The 19,121-nt window shown below is 39.2% G+C and overlaps 3 protein-coding genes and 1 long non-coding RNA gene across 5 annotated transcripts in view; 3 read left to right on the forward strand and 1 right to left on the reverse strand.

Moving 5' to 3' along the window:
* LOC145502501 (uncharacterized) overlaps positions 1–150 on the reverse strand; it is a 6,939-nt gene extending 6,789 nt beyond the window's left edge. Inside the window, exon 1 of the long non-coding RNA XR_014051347.1 lies at positions 1–150. This exon is cut by the window's left edge and continues 411 nt beyond it. This is a non-coding gene — a long non-coding RNA (uncharacterized LOC145502501).
* A 194-nt stretch (positions 151–344) lies between these two features.
* Positions 345–10,713, forward strand: LOC145502437 (uncharacterized). The gene is made up of 4 exons (XM_081481767.1): positions 345–1,804; positions 3,614–3,811; positions 6,238–6,358; positions 8,555–10,713. Exons 1-4 carry the CDS (start codon positions 1,696–1,698, stop codon positions 8,817–8,819), a joined length of 693 nt encoding a protein of 230 aa, XP_081337893.1. The 5' UTR covers positions 345–1,695; the 3' UTR covers positions 8,820–10,713.
* On the forward strand, positions 9,160–16,218 carry LOC145502050 (uncharacterized). The gene is made up of 9 exons (XM_081481349.1): positions 9,160–9,222; positions 9,980–10,053; positions 10,484–10,496; positions 10,612–11,029; positions 11,916–12,157; positions 13,008–13,157; positions 13,834–14,013; positions 14,656–14,710; positions 15,310–16,218. The coding sequence occupies exons 1-9, from the start codon at positions 9,160–9,162 to the stop codon at positions 15,663–15,665; spliced, it is 1,551 nt and encodes a 516-aa protein (XP_081337475.1). The 3' UTR covers positions 15,666–16,218.
* The window catches only part of LOC145502345 (uncharacterized), a 28,767-nt gene continuing 25,857 nt past the window's right edge, over positions 16,212–19,121 (forward strand). For both annotated transcript variants that reach the window (XR_014051316.1, XM_081481629.1), the window contains exon 1: positions 16,212–18,735. The gene's annotated coding sequence lies outside the window, so the exon portion shown is untranslated. The remainder of the gene's footprint in view (positions 18,736–19,121) is intronic.

Genomic DNA, 19,121 nt, shown 5'->3' on the forward strand with positions numbered 1-19,121 from the left:
TCAAAGTCACGAAATGTCGAACCTAGTTTCACGTAGGTTTCACTCATTGTTAACATATTATTTCCGTACCTAAGTCAACAGCATTAGATGATTGACTTACGTCATCGCTAAAAAAAGCCAATTGCCATGCATGCCTCGCTCAAGTTTCCACTCCCAAATATAAAGCTTCTTTCTTTTCAGTCTTGTTTTTGGCGTGGGACGTGGTCTACATCCCGCTTTTATCAGACTCTATGTGGCAGCCTTGTTACATGCTGATACGAAATTTAACCGTTCTTAAAATGATAACAGAAATATAAAGCAAAGACCTGCCTGTTTGAAATGACCCTTTTTACCAATGTCACGCAATATCAACAATTGTTTGTATTGTTTTTCTTTTTTAAACATAGAAAAGAAAAATCATCCCTGTATGCCGTATTTAGTAATCTATGAAGTTTCATAAGAATCCGTTGCAAACTCGTAAAAGTATGGGACCCCCAGACTTACAACGAAATGTATACCAAGCGGCAAGCGTTGTCTCCCTGTCACACATCATGTAAAAATTGGCAAGTAAGCAGGAGTCCCGCATTTTTATGGGTTTGAAACGGATTCTAATGAAACTTCACATATTTACTAAATTCGGCATGATAAATAGAGCGGTATGGTTTATTTTCTTGTTCGAATGAAAAAAAATAAAATAAAATAAAATAAATAAAATAAAATAAACAGGAAAGCGGGACATCGATACAACACCCCATTGTTCTGCATGGTTCAATATTTGAATAGCTTTGAATGATTTCCAAGCATGCATGACGAATGGAAGAATTGAACTGAGTAATTAAAACACACGCATATACTATTTTAGTTGTTTGGTCGATTCATATAATAACAATTAACACTACCTTCACTTACGGATTATTAAATTCAAGTTCAACAGAATTTCTGTTCTTCGCAACGGACAGAAATACCTTTATTCACTCTTTAAGCGTTTATTTTTGTTATGCGTTTCTAGGAAACAGGGTCAATGGTTCAATAAAAGGGGTTGTTGTTCTCTCGATTGAATTTACTGAGTTGAAAGCGACAAACGTAGTCTAAACGAAAAATTCGTTGATTCTTCGTTAATCGAGGAGCGTTTCTTAATTGACAGATGACATGAATCTAGGGATCGCTAGATATTTGAGAGTTATCATCACTGAGAGCTCACTATACGTCTAATGTAAACTGATATACGGTAACAAGGGAAAGTCCCTTAGAAAAATATGGAAATCGCAAGCTTCATTCGAAACCGAAAGTATGGAATTGATTGTTGGGTAGAAATAAGTCACACAAACTTTTTTCTTCACATTTGAACGAAGCTGGATCTCAATTTGCTGCAAATCAACACAATCTTGTCATCTACTTGAAATCTGCCGCTTCCCTTTTTGGTAAGTACATTGTTGTTTCAAGAAGTCCGTCTGCCATACATTTTCCTGCTGGGACGAAGTTCAGCACTTTCGTTTAAGATTTGGCATCATTATATGCGAACCTCGCATCACTAAATGACTTATATTAATGGGTGGAAATGTAAAAAGAAAATTCTGAACGATCGACCATCTGCAAGGTATACTATTTTGCACTGTCGTGTGGCTCGGTTTGGTAAGCTTCGTATCGGTTCTGTTTCAAAAGGCTGTGAAATGTTTCTCGTTATATTGCTTATGTTAATGCCATTGTTTCATCTTAATGTATGATCAGGTGCCAATTGCGATTACCATGAGAGGCTCGTTGTGGATTTGCACGCTGTCGGTAGTGCTAATACTGATTCAGATCCAATTTGTGACAGTTTATGCAGGTACGTTGACAAAATGGCCACAGACTTCATCGCGTGACATCGTTGCGTGTTTTCCTGTGAGCCATTTCTCTGCCCAAAATATCATAACAATCAGGACATAATTAATTCAATTACAAGGCTCCTGCTATCGTTGCCCTGCATTTTTCTGGAAAATATTTCTGAGTTGCTATGGTTTTGTATTGCGATAAAGAGTGACCAGTGATCAGTGATCAGTGAACCCTCTTTAAAGTTCCTCATTGCCAATCATTGCGTGGTAAACATGACGCAAAAGAACATAAATTACGTGCTCAAATTCAAGTATTTATTAGGGTCATTATAGAGGAATTTCGCGTGTACAGTTCTTCAAATGGGGTAATCTGTTTGCCTGCCCTATCAGTCACTATAGTTTACCACTAAATTTTTCTTTCTCTTTATGCAAGCCAAATCAAATCCTGTGGTACGATCCCGCGCGGGCACTATCAGGCGTTAAAGTTTACCACTAATTTTTCTCCGATTCTTATTGATTTAAATTGATTCCGTAATGCGATAGTGTTCATCGGCGGACTAACACTATCTGCCCATAGTGCACGTTTGGGAAAAATACCCGAATGGATTGTACTCGCCCTGAAAGTTTTTCTGTAAACATTCCGGCTAATGGAAAAAAAAAAAATAATAATAATAATAATAATAATAGTAATAATAGTAATAATAACATAAAAGACGCAATTTGTTGTAATAAGTATGGCTACTCCCGTCGCTTTTCAAATTTTAGAAAAAAGTGATAATAGTTCAACATGATTTTTGAACTGGTGCGCAGAATAAAATTTAGTGGTGAACAATACAGACAATATTAGTTTTTACTCTCGGTCTAATAGTTGAAAATTTGATGTTCTTAAAACTGGCATATTTTCCCTCTAAGCTTCGCGTCTCGAGCAATAATTTGTTTTAAAAAAAAATAATTTCCGCGGGGCAACTACCAGCCGATAGTTCCTTGACAGCTAGAAACACTCCTGTTGTTTAAATAGAACGCGAAGTGAAGGGAAGCAGCTTTCGCTCACACTTTTAGGTGAAGATGCATGAATAGAACTAATCCTCTCATATGGATTTCAGTTCAGTAAAGTTATTACCAAGAAGTAGTTTCTAGGCTGAAAACTCCCGTTAAATAGGTCGCAGCAAAAGGGCTAGTGGGTATAGAGAGGATTCGAGAAAAGCCATTTTTTTTTAAACGAGAAATTAAATTTCTCTTTCTCGTTTTCTCTGTAAGTCAACATAAAAGATTGTTTGCAGACGTGTAAATTCAGTCTCACCTAAAGTGAATACATTTATGGATAATATGAACGCCAGAAAAAAAATAAAAAAATAAATAAATAAAATAAAATAAAATGAAATAAAAAAAAATAAGTAAATAAATAAAATAGAATAAATATATTGTCTTTTTAGGCATACTGCAGCGGGAAAACTTAGTAGCGATCGAACAATATAGTAGAGAAAATATTGTTTACTTCTCTGGGTAAAAAGTGACTTTTTACAGTATTATCTACTTGCACAAATCCCATAATACACCTCTTTTACCCCCCCCCCCCCTCCCTCCAAATTTTGCATCATTGTTTGCAATTTCTCCCTGGACATGAAGATGTCCCAAAAGAAATCTAAAACAATGCCTATGAACTGTTTTGGGGGGTAAAAGAGGTGTATTGTGGGATTTTTGCAAGTAGAGAATAAAATATTTTCTCTCGAACAGTACTTTCACTTCATGATAGAAATCACTAGCTCACAATCTAAATGATAATTATTTATTGTTATTATCATTAATTGTTATTATTGTTAAAGCTAATAACTGTCCGGGCTTGGAGACTCCGCCGGCAGCCCGTCTAATAAACCATTTCTGCAACAACACGTACGGATCCAAGTGCGTGTTTGTCTGTCAAGATGGATTTGTCATGATCGGGAAAGAAGGGAAGGAAGGAAATGTGACCAGAACGTGCTTACCGTCTGTACAATGGAGTGGAAAACCGATTAACTGTACAGGTACTATTTAGAAATAAGACATAGCGCCTTTTGTCACAATTTCAAATATGTTATGGAAATGTACGAAATCTATGAGATATTTGAAACACCACAATCTTACTACTACGTTTAACTTATTTTAATGACACGTTTTAACTTTTATGCAATGGTTTGCGTTTTCGTTGATTGGTTCTCGTCACATTTGCAACAGTCAGTAACTGTTTGGGGCTATGGAAATGAGCGAAGAGTAAACTTAACTCCATTGTCGTTGGTTTATACGAAAGGGCGGAATCTGCTCCACTCTCCAGTCGCAGAAGATTAACTAAGTCGGTGTTGTTTTAGTAGCGATAGCTCACTGTTTGCTTTTGCTTGTTCGGTTTCTCCTTAAATTGAACCCCACTCTGTATTTTTCAGTCTTATTACATGTCAAGAACGACAAAGCTGGCAAAGTCTTCTAAATACTTCTTAAGCCACTGTTCTAATTGCCAGTGTCTGACTTAGTGGTCAGTGCTTTTCGTCATATTTAGTACGCCGGACAAAACTGTTCTGGATGGACGTTTTACAGCAACAAAAAAATAAAGCAAATAAAGTGACACAAATAATTTTGTCACTGTCTTACTAACTTCCACGCATACAAACGTATATTTATATGGATTACGCGAGAAAGGCTTGCGCTACAACTTGTCCAACCTTGGTAACTGAATCACGTGATTTCTGAGAAAGAAGAATCACATTTGGAGTGTTGTTTTGTAAAGAAACTCTTTACGTGCTGGTGGTTTCTATGTCATGATTTTGACAAGAAAGTACGAGAAAGACTTACAACTTAATTGGCCACTGAAATACGATACTGTCTTTACAAACTGATCTTCTTTGAAGTCTCTAAACTGTTCTTGCCTCAAGATCGATCTTTGCCTGCTTTGAAGATGGCTGCCTTTAGCTTGCGCTTGGTACAAGTCTCAATTTTCGCGATACTACTTTGTTTGAGCGTTGTCGGTCGTGAACCTCAGACATACATACTTTATTCATTTCAACACGGTAAAATCTTCATTAAATTGTTATAATAGTATAAAAAAATAAGTTCACCCATAAGTATCCTAGCAATAGATGTCCAACAGTAGCAAAATTAAATGTAGATATGATGATGGATGCGAATGCAGGCATAACACTATTGAAACAAAGACCTGAAAAAAAAATTCAGGCTTTAAACGGGATTCGAATCCACGACCTTTGCGATACCGGTGCAATGCTCTCCCATCTGAGTTATCAAACCCATTTACGTACACTGTTTTACAAGATTTCCGTGTTGTAGCCTGACTGACAGTTGTTATAAGGTTGGCGAATTTCCCTTTGAAACGTCCAAGAGAGTCTAATTTCCGCAAATAGATGGGTAGACTATACAATAACAGAGCACCACTAGAGCTAAAGCTACGCTTGCTGTAGTTTGTGCACGGCTTGGGCGAGTCTACTTTAAGCTCAGAATCTCTTAGATTATACAGTGTACTGCGGATGCTAAATAAGTTTTGCAGGTACTCTGGAGAAAGCCCCCTAATTGTTTTAAACATCAGCATCGCTTTAAGTTTGTTTGTTTGTTTGTTTTTTGTGTGTGTGTGTGGAAAGATTGTCCCAGTGGAGTCTACTTAAGAGGAAACTGGCTCTTGTGTTATAACTGGACTCGGTAATGACCCTGGCAGCCCTATCTGACAGTTTTTGGAGTTTATCGCTTAATGCATCGTTGATTTCATCACAAACAGAGCTACAATAGTCAACATGGAGTAAAAATCAACGATTGGTATATTTGGAGAGCGGTAATTTCAGAGATGAATGGTCTCACACGGAAGGGCGCCTATGGTTAACGATATCTTCTTGCTCATTTCGTCTATATGCCTCGTCCATGAAAGGTGTTCGTTAATTACTAAGCCAAGTGATTTGGCTACTTAAACTTAAATTTTTGATCGATGTGGCTTCGACTTCAATATCAATTTGGTTATTCAAGAGAGCGCTTATTCGTTGATTTGACCCAATTACCATAAATTCAGTCTATGCAACAGTACAGCTTAGCCTATTGGTTACAAGCCAGCAATTTAGTTTTCTTAGCTCCGAGATAACGACACTTTCAACGTCAGCTATTGCACTGGCAGCGTAGGTTATATTTGTGTCGTCAGCGAACATCCTCGCTCCAGTTTCATGAGCGAATTATTAAAATCCGAAGCCGCCCCCCGACCCCGCCACCACCCATAAACACACACTTTCCCTAACTTCAGGATTTTTTATATAAACAAACTGTCATTCAAAGATGGGAATCTAATTAATAAGATACGAAATATTGTCATGATCACAGGGAGCGTAACTTTCTCCAATTCTCATTTGTCGTGACTGCTAGGAATCTAATGTTCTGATTTTCCTGTATTTGCCTTGGAGGTTATTGATGTTTTGATATTTTACCGCAGAGAGAAGACCACCAACGATGATACCTCGAAAGGGTGAAAAAATCTCTGTAGCAGTCAAAATTGTCTTGGGATCGTTTTTTTCGCTCATATTTCTGATTGTTGTCACCATCGTTCTTTGGCGGTAAGACCCTAAGCACCAAATAGAATGGTGTAAAGTAGCAGATTTTATCATACCCTAGATTAGTACAGCAGAACATGGCATACCATAATATAGTACCATATAGCATTTCATAACAAACCTTAGCGCATAACGTAGGATAGAGTAGCATAGCATAGCGTAACAGAGTGTAACACAGCATAGCATGGCATGGCATGGCATGGCATGGCACGACACAACACAGCACAGCACGGCATAGCATAGCATGGCATGGCATGGCATAGCATAGCATAGCAATAGCATAGCATAACATTACATAGCATAGCATAGTTAGTATAGCATAGCAATAACACAGCATAGCAATAACACATCATAGCATAGCATAGTAGAGCATAGCAACAGCATAGCATAGCATTACATAGAATAGCACAGCATAACAATAGCACAGCATAGCATAGCATAGCATAGCATAACATAACATAGCATAGCATAGCATTGCATTGCATTGAATAGTATAGCGTAGCGGAGTTGATGTACAAGCTCCATCACGATCTTACGCTGAGAAGTGTCTTGGTGAGTCGGGATTCACCAAACTGCCCAAATACAATGGAACTTTATACAATCACCTTTTCAGATCATTTTCACAGCACATCACAAAATTAGCTCAGGAGAATAGGATTCTTATTTTCTCTGTTATTGAATGCAAGCCTCGTAACATTCACCTGTCAAAGCCAGTAGAAATTGTTGTTCCACACTGCGCAGATTTCAGCAAAGCTAAAAAGGAACGGATATCAACGAGCTGTTAATAGCTGTTGGCAGTTTTTCGTCTCTCTCAATCAATCGATGGATCAATCAATCAATCAATCAATCAATCGATCGATCAATCAACCAATCGATCGATCGATCAATCAAACAGTCAATCAGTCAGTCAGTTAGTCCGTCCGTCGTTAGTCAGTCCGTCAGTCCGTCAGCACGTCGGTCCGTCAGTCCGTCAGTCCGTCAGTCACACAGGCAGGCGGACGGATGGGTGGGCAGTCAGGAAGGCAGTCTATCAATCATTCAAAACTTCATTAATGACAACTCTAATTATAAATTTCACAAAGCATCGCTTTATCGCTTTCTTCACTGCCGGTTGAGTATTTTAGGGCGCTGTTTTTTTCCATTTTAAACTCTACTGAAACTAGTTTTCAATTCTAAGAGGCCAGAAATACTCGAAGAAATGCTCACAATATGGAAAAGTTTTGCGTTCAACCTAGCATCGTTTAACCTCGTAGTAACGTTTGAATTTTGTAGAGGAAGGTTTAAGAAAACTTTCTCACTAAGTTACATACTATTTTTAGAGCGTTTCAAACGGTAAATACGTTAATCTCTTTCTAGTGTGTTGTCTCAAACGAAGACAACATTTTCATCTATTTTTGCGTATTGTGTTACACTGCAAATGTCAAAGGGGCTGAATTGCAATTTTCTCGAATTTTGATCGACGTTCATGCAAAATTGCTAGTAGATCCCACGAAAATTAAACTGTAAACCTAAAATCCAGTGAATAGAGTATCGGACGATTCAAGGCAGTACCGGTCATCTTTTTTCCTCCCTGAATTTGCATCATGTTTGAGTTTTGTTTTAAATAGAAAAACGTGTCTACTCAATCAGGGCCTAATTGGCTCGGAAAATACTAGAAATGAAAGCAAAAAAAGAAAAGAAAAAAAATCACAATATCTTGATTGAACTGAGGAAGAATCAATGTATATATGTGAATGTAGGCTGAATAGTATAAAATTTCAAATTGTCGCGAAGTGAACTCTGAGCTTTCGGTACGATGACCGTTTCTCGTGAATTTCTGCCGTCATGTTGGATATTTCAAAGAACTGACTTGATTTCCTTAAGTTACTTACCTAGGCCTTTAAACTGGCAAAGTATGAGCGAAATCGATTTCTCGACATGTGGCCACATTTGAGAATTTTCTTCGATTGTTACTGACATTCAGTCTTAGAGGTTATCGAGAATTGTCCTCGTTAACAAAATCGTGATTGATCCTTTTTTAAAATGCAAGAAACGTTACAGAAACATACAGCAACTGAAAACAATGCTCTGGTGTACGATACGTGCTACTTTATATTAAGTTCTGGTCCTGAACAATTATATATCATTTTTTCTCGAATTCTCGTCAGTTGTTTACCTGGCAAATATCAATGCATTTTATGTTTGTTTTCGCAACGTTAGAAGACAGTTGGCAGCCACTGTTCTATCACGGAGCTTGTGCACGGGGGAAAATATGGAGGAAACTATTGGACGCGACAATCTTGCATATAGGCAACCAAGGAGACATCCAGACGAATTTGAACTGACACACACGGCATCACCGGATTCCGCACAAATACCCGACCATGTTGACCCTGGAGGTCATTTCAAAACACTGGATAATACAAATGGGGGATCTGATAACTTCTATCCAGACGTTGTCATTAACAGTCAGTCAGAGGTATAGATTCTATGGAAATAGTTTTCTGGGAACCCTTGACTGATCCTTGCCACGGGAACATAGGGCTAACTAGGAGGCTAGTTTAAGCAACATATAACAATTTTCATACCTGGTACATTTGGAAATGATGTTACCCTTGGGAGTAGGTGTAGTATCATACTCCTAGGACATGGAGAGGGAGGCAGTTGAATGATCCCCCCTCTGTCTCTCCCCTCCCATGTAATTCGTTACCTTCTAACGACTTAAGTTATCATCGAACAAAGTTATCGCGTCAAAATGTAACTTTTAGTTCCTTCCGTGACCTTATAAGATTTCATGCTTGAAAATATTTTCTTGCAATATAACTATGTCGGAGAGACATCAGTGGGAAATGTTTCAAACTAGACTGTTCCCAGTCCCGTATTTTTCCGTGAGATCGTAGATGTCGATCGTTGAGTTCGATAGGCCGCCGTCTCGGTCTCTTGATGCGAGCGAAAGTAGGGAGAGTACAAAATGCCCGTGGGTAGTGTCGGTGGGGTTAATAGCGTGGGGGTGACTGGGCGGAAAAAACAGGGAGACTCTAACAGCTTCCCTCTGTCTGGTGTTCGCTGCGTTAGTTGCTCCAGCAACGGCAACACCTGACTGGTCGAAGGGACAGCAGAGTTCATCAGTGCGTAGCAGAGCGTTGACAACTTGAGTGACAGAAAGTGACATTCATCACTTCGCGGCTAAGGCCAAAATGGCATCGATTTCAAGAGAATTTTTTATTTTTTATTTTGATCGTCTGTCTGCTTCTTGTCTTGGAGGATTTTTGTTAATGCGCGAGCAAAAGGAGACCGTTTCTCGTTTACTCGAAGGGAAAGATGTTTTGGCGGTTCTTCCAACTGGTTTTGGCAAGAGTTTAATATATATAGTTTCGTTTTGGCGAAGGAAATGGCTGAAAGCTCCGTTGGCTGTTCTTATTTCCAACTGAAATTTTACAGTTGATGCCACAAAGACGGCACGCATCTGAATAATTGGAATTCTCTGCGGGCTTTGCCGCTTTTTTTGGAGTCAGGGAAGAGTTCTTCCGTCCCGCGTACATTCGACTCAACTTAGTAAACCTTCAAAATGTTTCGAAATTTACAACACAGTAACATGTATTCATATCATAATCCCTGATTTGAAAGGTTTTTTTTTTTTCTCAGAGGAGGAGATTGTTAATTGATTTGATTAATGGAGGTGCCAAACTGGCGGCCGCGTCCCTTGAACACGAGACAGAGTGAGGCTGTTACAGTCTCCCTATTTTTTTCCGCTAGCCGTGCCCTCCACCACCCCTACCCACGGGCATTTTGTACTCTATCCAGTTTTGCTCGCATCAAGAGACCAAGATGGCGGCCCGTCGAGCTCAACGATCGACATCTACGATCTCACGGAAAAATAGGGGACTGTGAACAGTCTAGTTTCAAAATAACATAGCTTTTTCTCCGCTCTATTTACCCTGAGGTCAAAGGTCGTTTTTCAGGAAGAAGAGCTCCATTTAGCTCACTGCCTCAGGTGCCTCAGATTTTATTTGATCAAAAATTTTATTTCACTGATTTAAAGAAGACTAGAAAACTCGTTTTGGGAATGTCATGCACCACAACGGATTTTGAGCACTTGAAAATAGGCCCAACGTATACTTCTCTCGTTCAGCTGTCTTCCATCATTAGATTTCAAACATTGGTGATATTTAATTTCTAATTCTATTGCGATCTATTTAGCTCTAAATATAAAAGAAAAGAAGTATACACACGGCTTATAACTAGTTTATTATAACAAAAAGGTACCATTTTCGTAGCTTGAAAACGAGGGGAATCCGCTGGATTCACTGAATTTTAGCAGCGAAACTCTACACAATCACCTTCCCACGTCACTTCCAAAATACATCACAAAATTAGAATCCACATTCACTAGTACTGGTGGAGAGTTGAGCGCACCTTTGGAGTCTGACGTCCGCATCATCGTTCCTGGCGGGGCAATTCCCGCTGGAATAAACCAGTCTATCTTTTTTGGAGTGTTCTTGGATGAAACAACATTGTTGCAGGATATCCCAGACGCACCCGATAAGACTATTATTTCTCCCGTGATTGAATGCGGGCCGCATGACATTCACCTGTTACAGCCAGTAGAAATCATTGTTCCACACTGCCTAGATTTAAGCAAGGCTAAAAAGGAATGGATTACTGTTTACAGATGTGGACAGTTTTCTGCTGAAGGTAACGGAAGTCGGTTTTTTTCACATTTTAGTTTGATAGGCTATGCCTTCCTCTCATGTGGCCTCGAGTGTCGTCGATTGCAAAAAGTTCAAAAAAATTTTAAGGGTACACTGCAAAACTCTGAGGCTGTTTTCTTACTTCTTAACCGAGCTCTGGTACCTGGACGCCTAACAAAACAGTTTTGCGTTTAGACACCGGCTGCTTCAAGTACCCAAGTAACATTTAGTCATGCCTGCGTAATAGGTCAAGGCCTTACACCTGGGCACGGACCCTAAATTAAATTCTGGAGTGAGTACTTCAAATTGGAAAAAAAAAAAGTTGTGTTGAAATTAGCGCCCAGTGAGAAACGTAGTCGGGCACCGTGCTTGGGCACCAAGTGTGAACGTAGCTTAAGGCTGCGTTCACTCTGGCCGCCCAAGCACGGTGCTCGAGTACAATTCTCGCTGACTCCCAATGTTAACACATTTATTATTTTTTTAAGTACTCACACCAGAATTCGGACACACTGCGCACACCCAGCTACAAGGTCTCGAACTTGTACTCGGCCACTACATGGTACTTGGGTACTTGGGATACCAGTATCTGAATGCAGTACTATTTTGTAGCGATACACAGGCGGCAGTGCTCGTGCAGAAAGTGTGAATGTAACCTAAACCAGTATAGTATGGCCACGAGCATTGGCAACGGGTAGGACGCGGGTATGGGTAAGGGTACGTGACCGGGCACGGCCAAAGGCACGGGCGTGATAAGCATTACGCATAAATATGGTATAAAGGAATAGTTATAGGCAAAGGTATAGACATGGCCATAATTAACCACGTTAACTAAACTTAACTTTTAAAAAAGAAAATGAATAACAACGCAAACGCTACTGCTATCTATATAGGTTGTTCAAACTGGGAGAGAGTACCCAACGAATCGGAAAAAGTAAGTCAATCTCAGGCCGTCTTCACGGTTAAAGAGGATGTTATCCACATCAAAACTACTACCTTTTCACTCTGGAGCATATTAGCCTGTGGCGGGCCAAGAAGAAAAATAGCGACAGTTTTTGCCAGCAGACCGGATCCCAGAAGCGACCTAATTTACCTACGATTTTACGTCTACAGTGATAACCAGGATTCTAAGAGGGTAAGTGATCAAATGAGCAACAGGAATGAGGGCAGAGTACTAAAATATGCGTTATGTCTGTGTTTGTGCATCCATCGAGCCGTTCATCTGCATACACTTATAGATCTGTCAATGCATAAATTTTTGAAAATAAAGGGATATGTATGGTCGGACGAATGGGTGGATGGATGGAATGCTGAAATGGCCTTCCTCAGGTCTTTGCATTCACCGTTGGTTTCAACCGCGGATTCAAAAAAGTGATTACTTGCAAAGCTACAATGTACAGCACAGTTGTTTCAGATTCCTCAATAGTAGAAAGTTCGAGGCCAATCGTATCCATGAGATGAATTCTGCATCCGTCAACCCTTCTCTGTAATATATACTTTGGAATTATATCTAAGTCCGAAACCCAGAAATTTTCAAGCAAACTGCGAAGGAACCTGCGATGGCAGGATATTCACTCATGACACGATCATGAAATTCGTGTTCACGTGATCACTTTTTTTTAATCCGTAAATGAAACCAACGGTGCGAGCAAGACCTGAAAAAAAGCCGTCTCAACAAACGCCCAGGAGCAAGAGTAGATGGAGTAAAGCCGGATAATAGATAGAAAACGTTATTTATTCATGGAGAAATGGACGGATGGATGGATAGATTGATGGCTAAATGGATGGATCAATGAGGCTTTGAATATCGATGTTACTGTTAGTTAGGCGTCAACAAAATAAGTAAATTCAGGTTGGAGCATGTATCAACACTAGAGCGAATTGCAGGATTTTTTTTGCAAAATGATATTCTATGCGTATATACTTATTTGGTCCCACTTTAACATCTTTGGCATTAACTTTTGCTGTGTCTTCCTTCTTATAAGCGCGTGGAGTTGACAGAAAAGGAACGGTTTCCTGGCTCGAAGCCAGCGAGGGAGAAGCCCTTCAGAATGTACAAAGACAACAAAATGATCACAGTGAGACTAACTGATCTTGAAGAAGGCTGGAAGTTTGACAAGACTGGTGATGCACAGGTAAACTGGAAGTTTTATTCCAAAAAGTGATCTATTCAGACCCACAGGTGGCAGTTACAGCTATTTTAATGATTTCTTAGCCTCAAATAAGAACAGATTAAATGCATAAGACATCTCCATCGAGACCAAAAGCTGGTTAACGACAAATAAAACCAAAATTGAAGAAGAAAAATAAAATAAAATAAATTGAGGCCAAAAGATGATAATTGTGTCATCGTTTCCAGTCGTTTTCAGTTATAATATTGGTTGTTTTCACACAAATACGAGAAAGAAAAAACATGAAGGAAAAGGGAAAAGAAAATTTACCATACTAGCTGATCCAACGAGTAGGTTGTAAAGGGCTGCTCTTCGTTCGATGCCTACTATCTTATCACCTATGTTTTAAACCACACTGCTTAGTGACTAAGGAGTCCAAATCTTTCGGTTTTGGATTTCTTGGACTTCCTATCAGGCACATTCTATTACATTATACTCAAGCGAATACTGGGCTTCCTCTCTTCTGAATGTCGAATAACAAATATCTCGTGTTCAAAGACTCAGCGAACGTCCCCCACCCCCAAACGAACTCATTAGTTGTTTTATTTTTCTTTACGATCGTTATCATCTCATTCTTCAACATCTTTTCTCTAAAAATGCTTCAATAACTGCCTAATCTGTTGTGTTTCATCACTTGTAGATATACAAATACGAGAAAGCTAGAGGAAGTGGATTCCGGTCTAAAGATGCCTGCGATTTTGCTGTTAAACCAGAAGACGGTCGAGATGTTGGAGCTTTTTCTTGTGAAGTAAAGTTTCAACAGGAAGATGACGACCAAGAACACTCATTTTCCGTGTATCCAGGCTTTACGCCTCTGAAGGTATAGCAGAGAGAAATATTTGCTGCAATAGGGGAAGCATATAATTTTTCTTTTGTGATTCATGGGGCAGACGTACAATGGACAGTAAGTCCAGCTTCTTTGTCTCTAAAATGGTGGGATCAGTCACCTTGAGTTTCAAGTTTTGTCTTTCAAGTTGGAAAATCGTTTCAAACAAAACTAACTTTATGACATCAATCCTTTTGATTTCGTACATCTTTCTACGGTGAGGGAAGGCAGGGAATCTCACCCCCTCCATAACTTCAGAGCTTCCAAGCAATGATAATTGTCAAGTAAAAGATGTGTGGAACGTCCAATAACATTGCCTTAGCAAGAGAGGAAAGCCACATAAAATAATAGCGTTACTAATGTCACGTTATGATCGTTTTCTGGACTGAAATAAATTTCAGATGAAGTCTCAGAATTTGGCAAATTTTACTTGAATAGCACACTCTACCCCTTCCCTTTCCCCTTCACTTTTTTTAAAATTTATTTTCCCTACTAGTAAATTGAGGAATCTTCAGCAAGTAAAGCAAACTGCTTTCATGTTAGATTTATTTAGGGCAAGCTATAAACTACTCTTCAAACTTTTCAAAGTTGATTTGGCGTTATATCTGACTTGGCATTATTTTCATGTTTGCCTAGCGAGAGAGCATCCATCGAACCTCCGAAGAAGGCCTTGGAGGCGACACTTTCTCTAGTAAGTGGGTTTTCAAATAACACTTAGAGCGACTCGGGAATGCTTTTAATTTCTTGATATTTTCTGAGCCTTCTGGTAAGAGATCTAAAGAGAGAGACAAGCATGCAGACCGAAAAAAAAAAAAATCAATCGCGAAAAATAAGGATGTGTTTGAAAGATTTGGTCGAGAAAGCAAAGAACCAAGATCATTTGGGTCATGATGCACTTTAGATGCACTTTAATCCAACTGCACGTAATCTTGAATCGCCGAGAGGGCAGTCTCTCTTTTCCTCGAAAATCCGTGGGAAAGAACGCAAAACAGGTGAGCTTGGCAACGTGACTGTGAGCGTGATGCGCGAAGCGGCGATGCTGCGAGCTGGGAGTTGCGTGCGAGCTCGCGGCTTCGCATATCACGCTCGCACGCTCACGACTGTTCACTTGTGTTTTGTTCTTGATTGTGTTCTTCCCTACGAATATTTGGGCAAAAGAGAGACTGCTCGCGGTCAAACGAAGGGTTTACTGGCAGAAAAATAAATGCATTAGTTGCTTTTGCTTGCTGATCCACAAGGTAAATATAGCACGCACTACTAATCGTTTTGTTGACTGACGCTTTCTCCTAGGGACTTCGCAATACGAAGGTTCGGTAGACTGGGATCATTATGTCTCGTCATTGGGTAGCGAGCCTGTAACAGAACAACTCATCTATCAAATCAGTCCCGATGTTGGACGCGACTGGAAAGACCTTCTGCGAAGCCTGTCCATGAAGGCAAAGGTCATTGAAAATCTGAGCGAGGATCACAAGCATGAAAAAATTGCCGAAAAGTGTATTCTGGGCCTCTTACAGTGGAAAGAGCTTGACCCTCAGTTAACAACCATTAAAAATCTAGCTACTGCTCTCCGTCACGTGGGTTGCTATGATGCACTTCAAACGTTGCGGAAAAGCGTAAATGATGAATCAAACATCAATGACTCTTAAGGGGGTCTAATAACTTAAAATATATATTTTTTGGCAAAACAGCTCTGTGGAACAGTTTTGTTACCACGTCAAAGGACTTTGCTCTCTGACTTCAAAATGAGCTTTCGTCTTCACATGCCACGATAGTTAATGAATAACTAGCTCCTAAGTGTGAAAAAGTGGTGTTCATTATAAACACGAGAACGTAACAATGAATGGTTCCAGAAGCATGGAATTAAGTTCATCCTGTCCATACGCAGGTTGTCCAGGAGACAAACCTCAGAAAACAGTGTTTTGAGGGTTTTTTCTCGTGAAATTTCGAACAAGTATACTAATATTAACTTACGTAACTAGATTAACTAAATAACAAGGTAAGAAATTTCATAAATTATAAATTTTGGAGGTTTAAGACCTAAATAATCGTGTACTTTACCAATGTTTAAAATTTGACAACATTCGGTTAAAACCCAGTGGAGATATCGTGTGCGAGATATTGGTGATCCGTCTATTTGGTCATTTCGAGAAATAAGGCTCAAACTAGCCCAAACTAGCTCTGCGAACGGGGAGGGCGGGGGGGGGGGTGCGGTTGGGGGGTATATCAAAAGGTTTCACACAGATGGTCCATTGACTACCCGAATGAACACCAGTCGTAGAAATGTTAACCAAGTATAAGGAGCGTATAAGATGGTAGAGAAAACAATGTTCAGGACCATGATGCAAAATTCTCAAAAGTACCATTTTTAAAGCGTTTCTGTAAAGTATCATTAAATTGTACTGAATTGAATCCATTTTGTGAGTACTTTTATGCTGTAAAGAATGGTTGCTATAGGTGTTGCTGTGCTGAAATATAGCTGTCTGTGTGCAGATTTCTTTACCCAAACGTAAATCAAGGAGTAATTAGCGAAAAATTGTTTCAAAATACGATTTGCAAATGGATAGGGATGTTGAATCTTCATATTCCGACAAAAATGTTTTTTTTTTGGAGAAAAAATTATATCTGAGAGTATAAGACCCCCTTAAGTTTAAATTAGAATTTAGAACTTTTGGAACTTGTTCATATGTTGATTTATAATCAACGAATTTGGTTTACCGCGTGCACGCACGTAAAAGATAATACAGACCCTCTTTAGTTTGGACGGTTTGTTGCCCCACTTTAGACCATGTGATGATACTCTTGGGAATTCTTGCTTTGAAATTATCAAATACGGGTTTTCGCGTGTATATAAATGAATCATTTTTAAATGCATCAAAGACAAATTATCTACAGAATATCACGCGGTCTGAAACGGTAAAACAAACCGTTTAAGCTAAAGAGACCAATATTGTAATTTTCTCCTTGATCATACAACAGCAAACGTTGGGTGGTTGTCAGCCTAGTCCTTCCATTTTGTCTTGTTTCGACGCAAGCACGAGACGTGCATCACTTGCTGGTTACATCAGCCTACTTTTTGCCCTTTCTGCTGTTTGGGTGCAAGATACCTGGATCGATAAATTTCCAGAGAATGTTTTTTTCGTAGGTGACGTCGTCGATTAATTAAGGTAGAGTTCAGGCTCCTTGGTAAAGCATCCCGGTTTAATAGCCGAGGTGTACAAGTTAACAAACTTATGGGTGCATGATTTTCACAAGAAATTTATTTTTCACTTAAGGCACAAATATTCAACTGTTTGTACAGCTGTACCTCGATAAAGCAAGCGATGAAATGCGAATAATTCAGAATTTCATAGCTGATAAGGTAACCAAAGAAAACTCTACCACAAAGAAGGGTTACGATTTCTTTCTCGGAAAAGTTCAGAATAAGGTATAGTACATTTATCATGTGTTCATCCGATCGACCAATATCGATTATAGAGCTAATGTTTCTTCTGTGACCGTCAGCTTTCAATTGGCCTAAGCCTTACATTTACCTGTCAATTTTGAAGTAAACTAGGTGGAGTCATTACTTTCGATATTTCATAGGCCTTTTATATAAACAACTCTTTAAAAAGTTATTCGTTCGTAGATTGTTGAATAAGCGCCTTTGAATCTCATTAATGGTGATTTTGGGCATTCGTCAAATGTCTTTATATATAACTGCCAATTTTGAAGTAACGTTATGCTACCACAGGAAACGCTTGTATTCTACACACTCTTTACACTCTACGAGGTTAAAATTTGCGAAATTTTGAAGAATATAATTTTTGTGCTGAAAAATTACTGACTGTTTTTCGATTCCTCCGATATCAGTATCATTACAATCACTGAAATAAAGCAACAAACAACAGATTTAAGCTAAACATTGGCTTAAATACAGAGCGAAACGATGAGCCGACAAAAAACAAACAAACAAACAAACAAACAAAAAACTATAATATAATGCATACTTTCCGAGAATAAGCAAACATGGCAATTAAAATCAAGAAAACAAAAGCTTTGTCAATAAGGGTCAAATCGGGCTAGATTGCGTCAGATCAAATTGTCTTTATAAAAAAACGTAAGTGAAAAAGTATACTGCCAATTTGATCTAGCGTATCCCTTGCGTTACACTTGTTTGGTTTGCCAGTGGATTTCTGCGCAGTAAACAAGTGACACTTTGAGATAAGATGTTAGACTATGGTGTCTAGTAAGCTGTAAAGGGATCATGCATTTATGAGAAATGACCTTTCAGGGCACAGGGATTTATCCCCTTCAAAGGGTTTTGTCCCTAATCAGAAAGCGGAAACGTTATCGTATAATCAATTCCGACAATCAATCATCGCCGAGTAGTTGCTTCTAGATAATTCTGGATTCAATAATCAAACGCACAGAACAAATCCAGTCAGCAAGCTATCAATTGGAAGACCAACAGGGATACTCACAAAGACTGCATGGACATAATTCTGGCTGGCTCCAACAGCTGTTGTAGCTTGGCGAAAAAGCTTCCTAGTATGGGAAGGAACTACGACTACGACCGTAGTTAACTGTGGTCCATTAGTTTCACAAGAACGGGAAAAACCCCTTTTCTTATGTTTATACAAGTAACGAGGAAGACTTTCGCTTTCCCATCTTCCGGTCCAAACGCGTAGGCAAGAGGCTGTCGAAGCTGGAGGAATCTTGAAGCTGTTCCAAAGAATTGTGAGTACGTAACTTATACACAAGTAACTAGATCAGCAAACATACATGTTAGAATTCTAAAAAATCTACCTCAGCGTGTATCACTGAGCAAATGAGATGAGTTTCAGAGCACTGACGAAGGCAACGCGATGGACGGTGTTTAGTCAAAGCTGCATGTGGATGACATGATTTCGCGAAACGATTTTGACGACCCGGTATTTAACGAATTCGTACAGGGAAAATGAAGAAAAGGGCATTAACTTTCGCAAAAACGATGTCAACAAATTTTTTTTTTTTTTCGACAATAAACCTGGACGTCATTGAACCTTTCAAACCAGACTGCGTGGAACAAGTAAATATCTTCCTGGAGTCCGCAATGTTCCTGAACATCCAGGTATTCAGCACGA

The sequence above is a fragment of the Orbicella franksi genome, chromosome 11 (genome assembly GCF_964199315.1).
Source record: "Orbicella franksi chromosome 11, jaOrbFran1.1, whole genome shotgun sequence".
Classification (NCBI taxonomy): domain Eukaryota; kingdom Metazoa; phylum Cnidaria; class Anthozoa; order Scleractinia; family Merulinidae; genus Orbicella; species Orbicella franksi.

What these genes read in the sequence shown, in the direction of transcription:
- LOC145502437 (XM_081481767.1), top strand. Translation starts at nt 1,696, where the DNA reads ATGTATGATCAGGTGCCAATTGCGATTACCATGAGAGGCTCGTTGTGG. An exon ending in ATTTGTGACAGTTTATGCAG is followed by an intron (nt 1,805 to 3,613) that starts GTACGTTGACAA and finishes TTATTGTTAAAG; the next exon opens with CTAATAACTGTCCGGGCTTG. An exon ending in GTCACCATCGTTCTTTGGCG is followed by an intron (nt 6,359 to 8,554) that starts GTAAGACCCTAA and finishes TCGCAACGTTAG; the next exon opens with AAGACAGTTGGCAGCCACTG.
- LOC145502050 (XM_081481349.1), top strand. Translation starts at nt 9,160, where the DNA reads ATGTCGGAGAGACATCAGTGGGAAATGTTTCAAACTAGACTGTTCCCA. An exon ending in TCCCAGTCCCGTATTTTTCC is followed by an intron (nt 9,223 to 9,979) that starts GTGAGATCGTAG and finishes TTTTTTTCTCAG; the next exon opens with AGGAGGAGATTGTTAATTGA. An exon ending in ATAACCAGGATTCTAAGAGG is followed by an intron (nt 12,158 to 13,007) that starts GTAAGTGATCAA and finishes CCTTCTTATAAG; the next exon opens with CGCGTGGAGTTGACAGAAAA.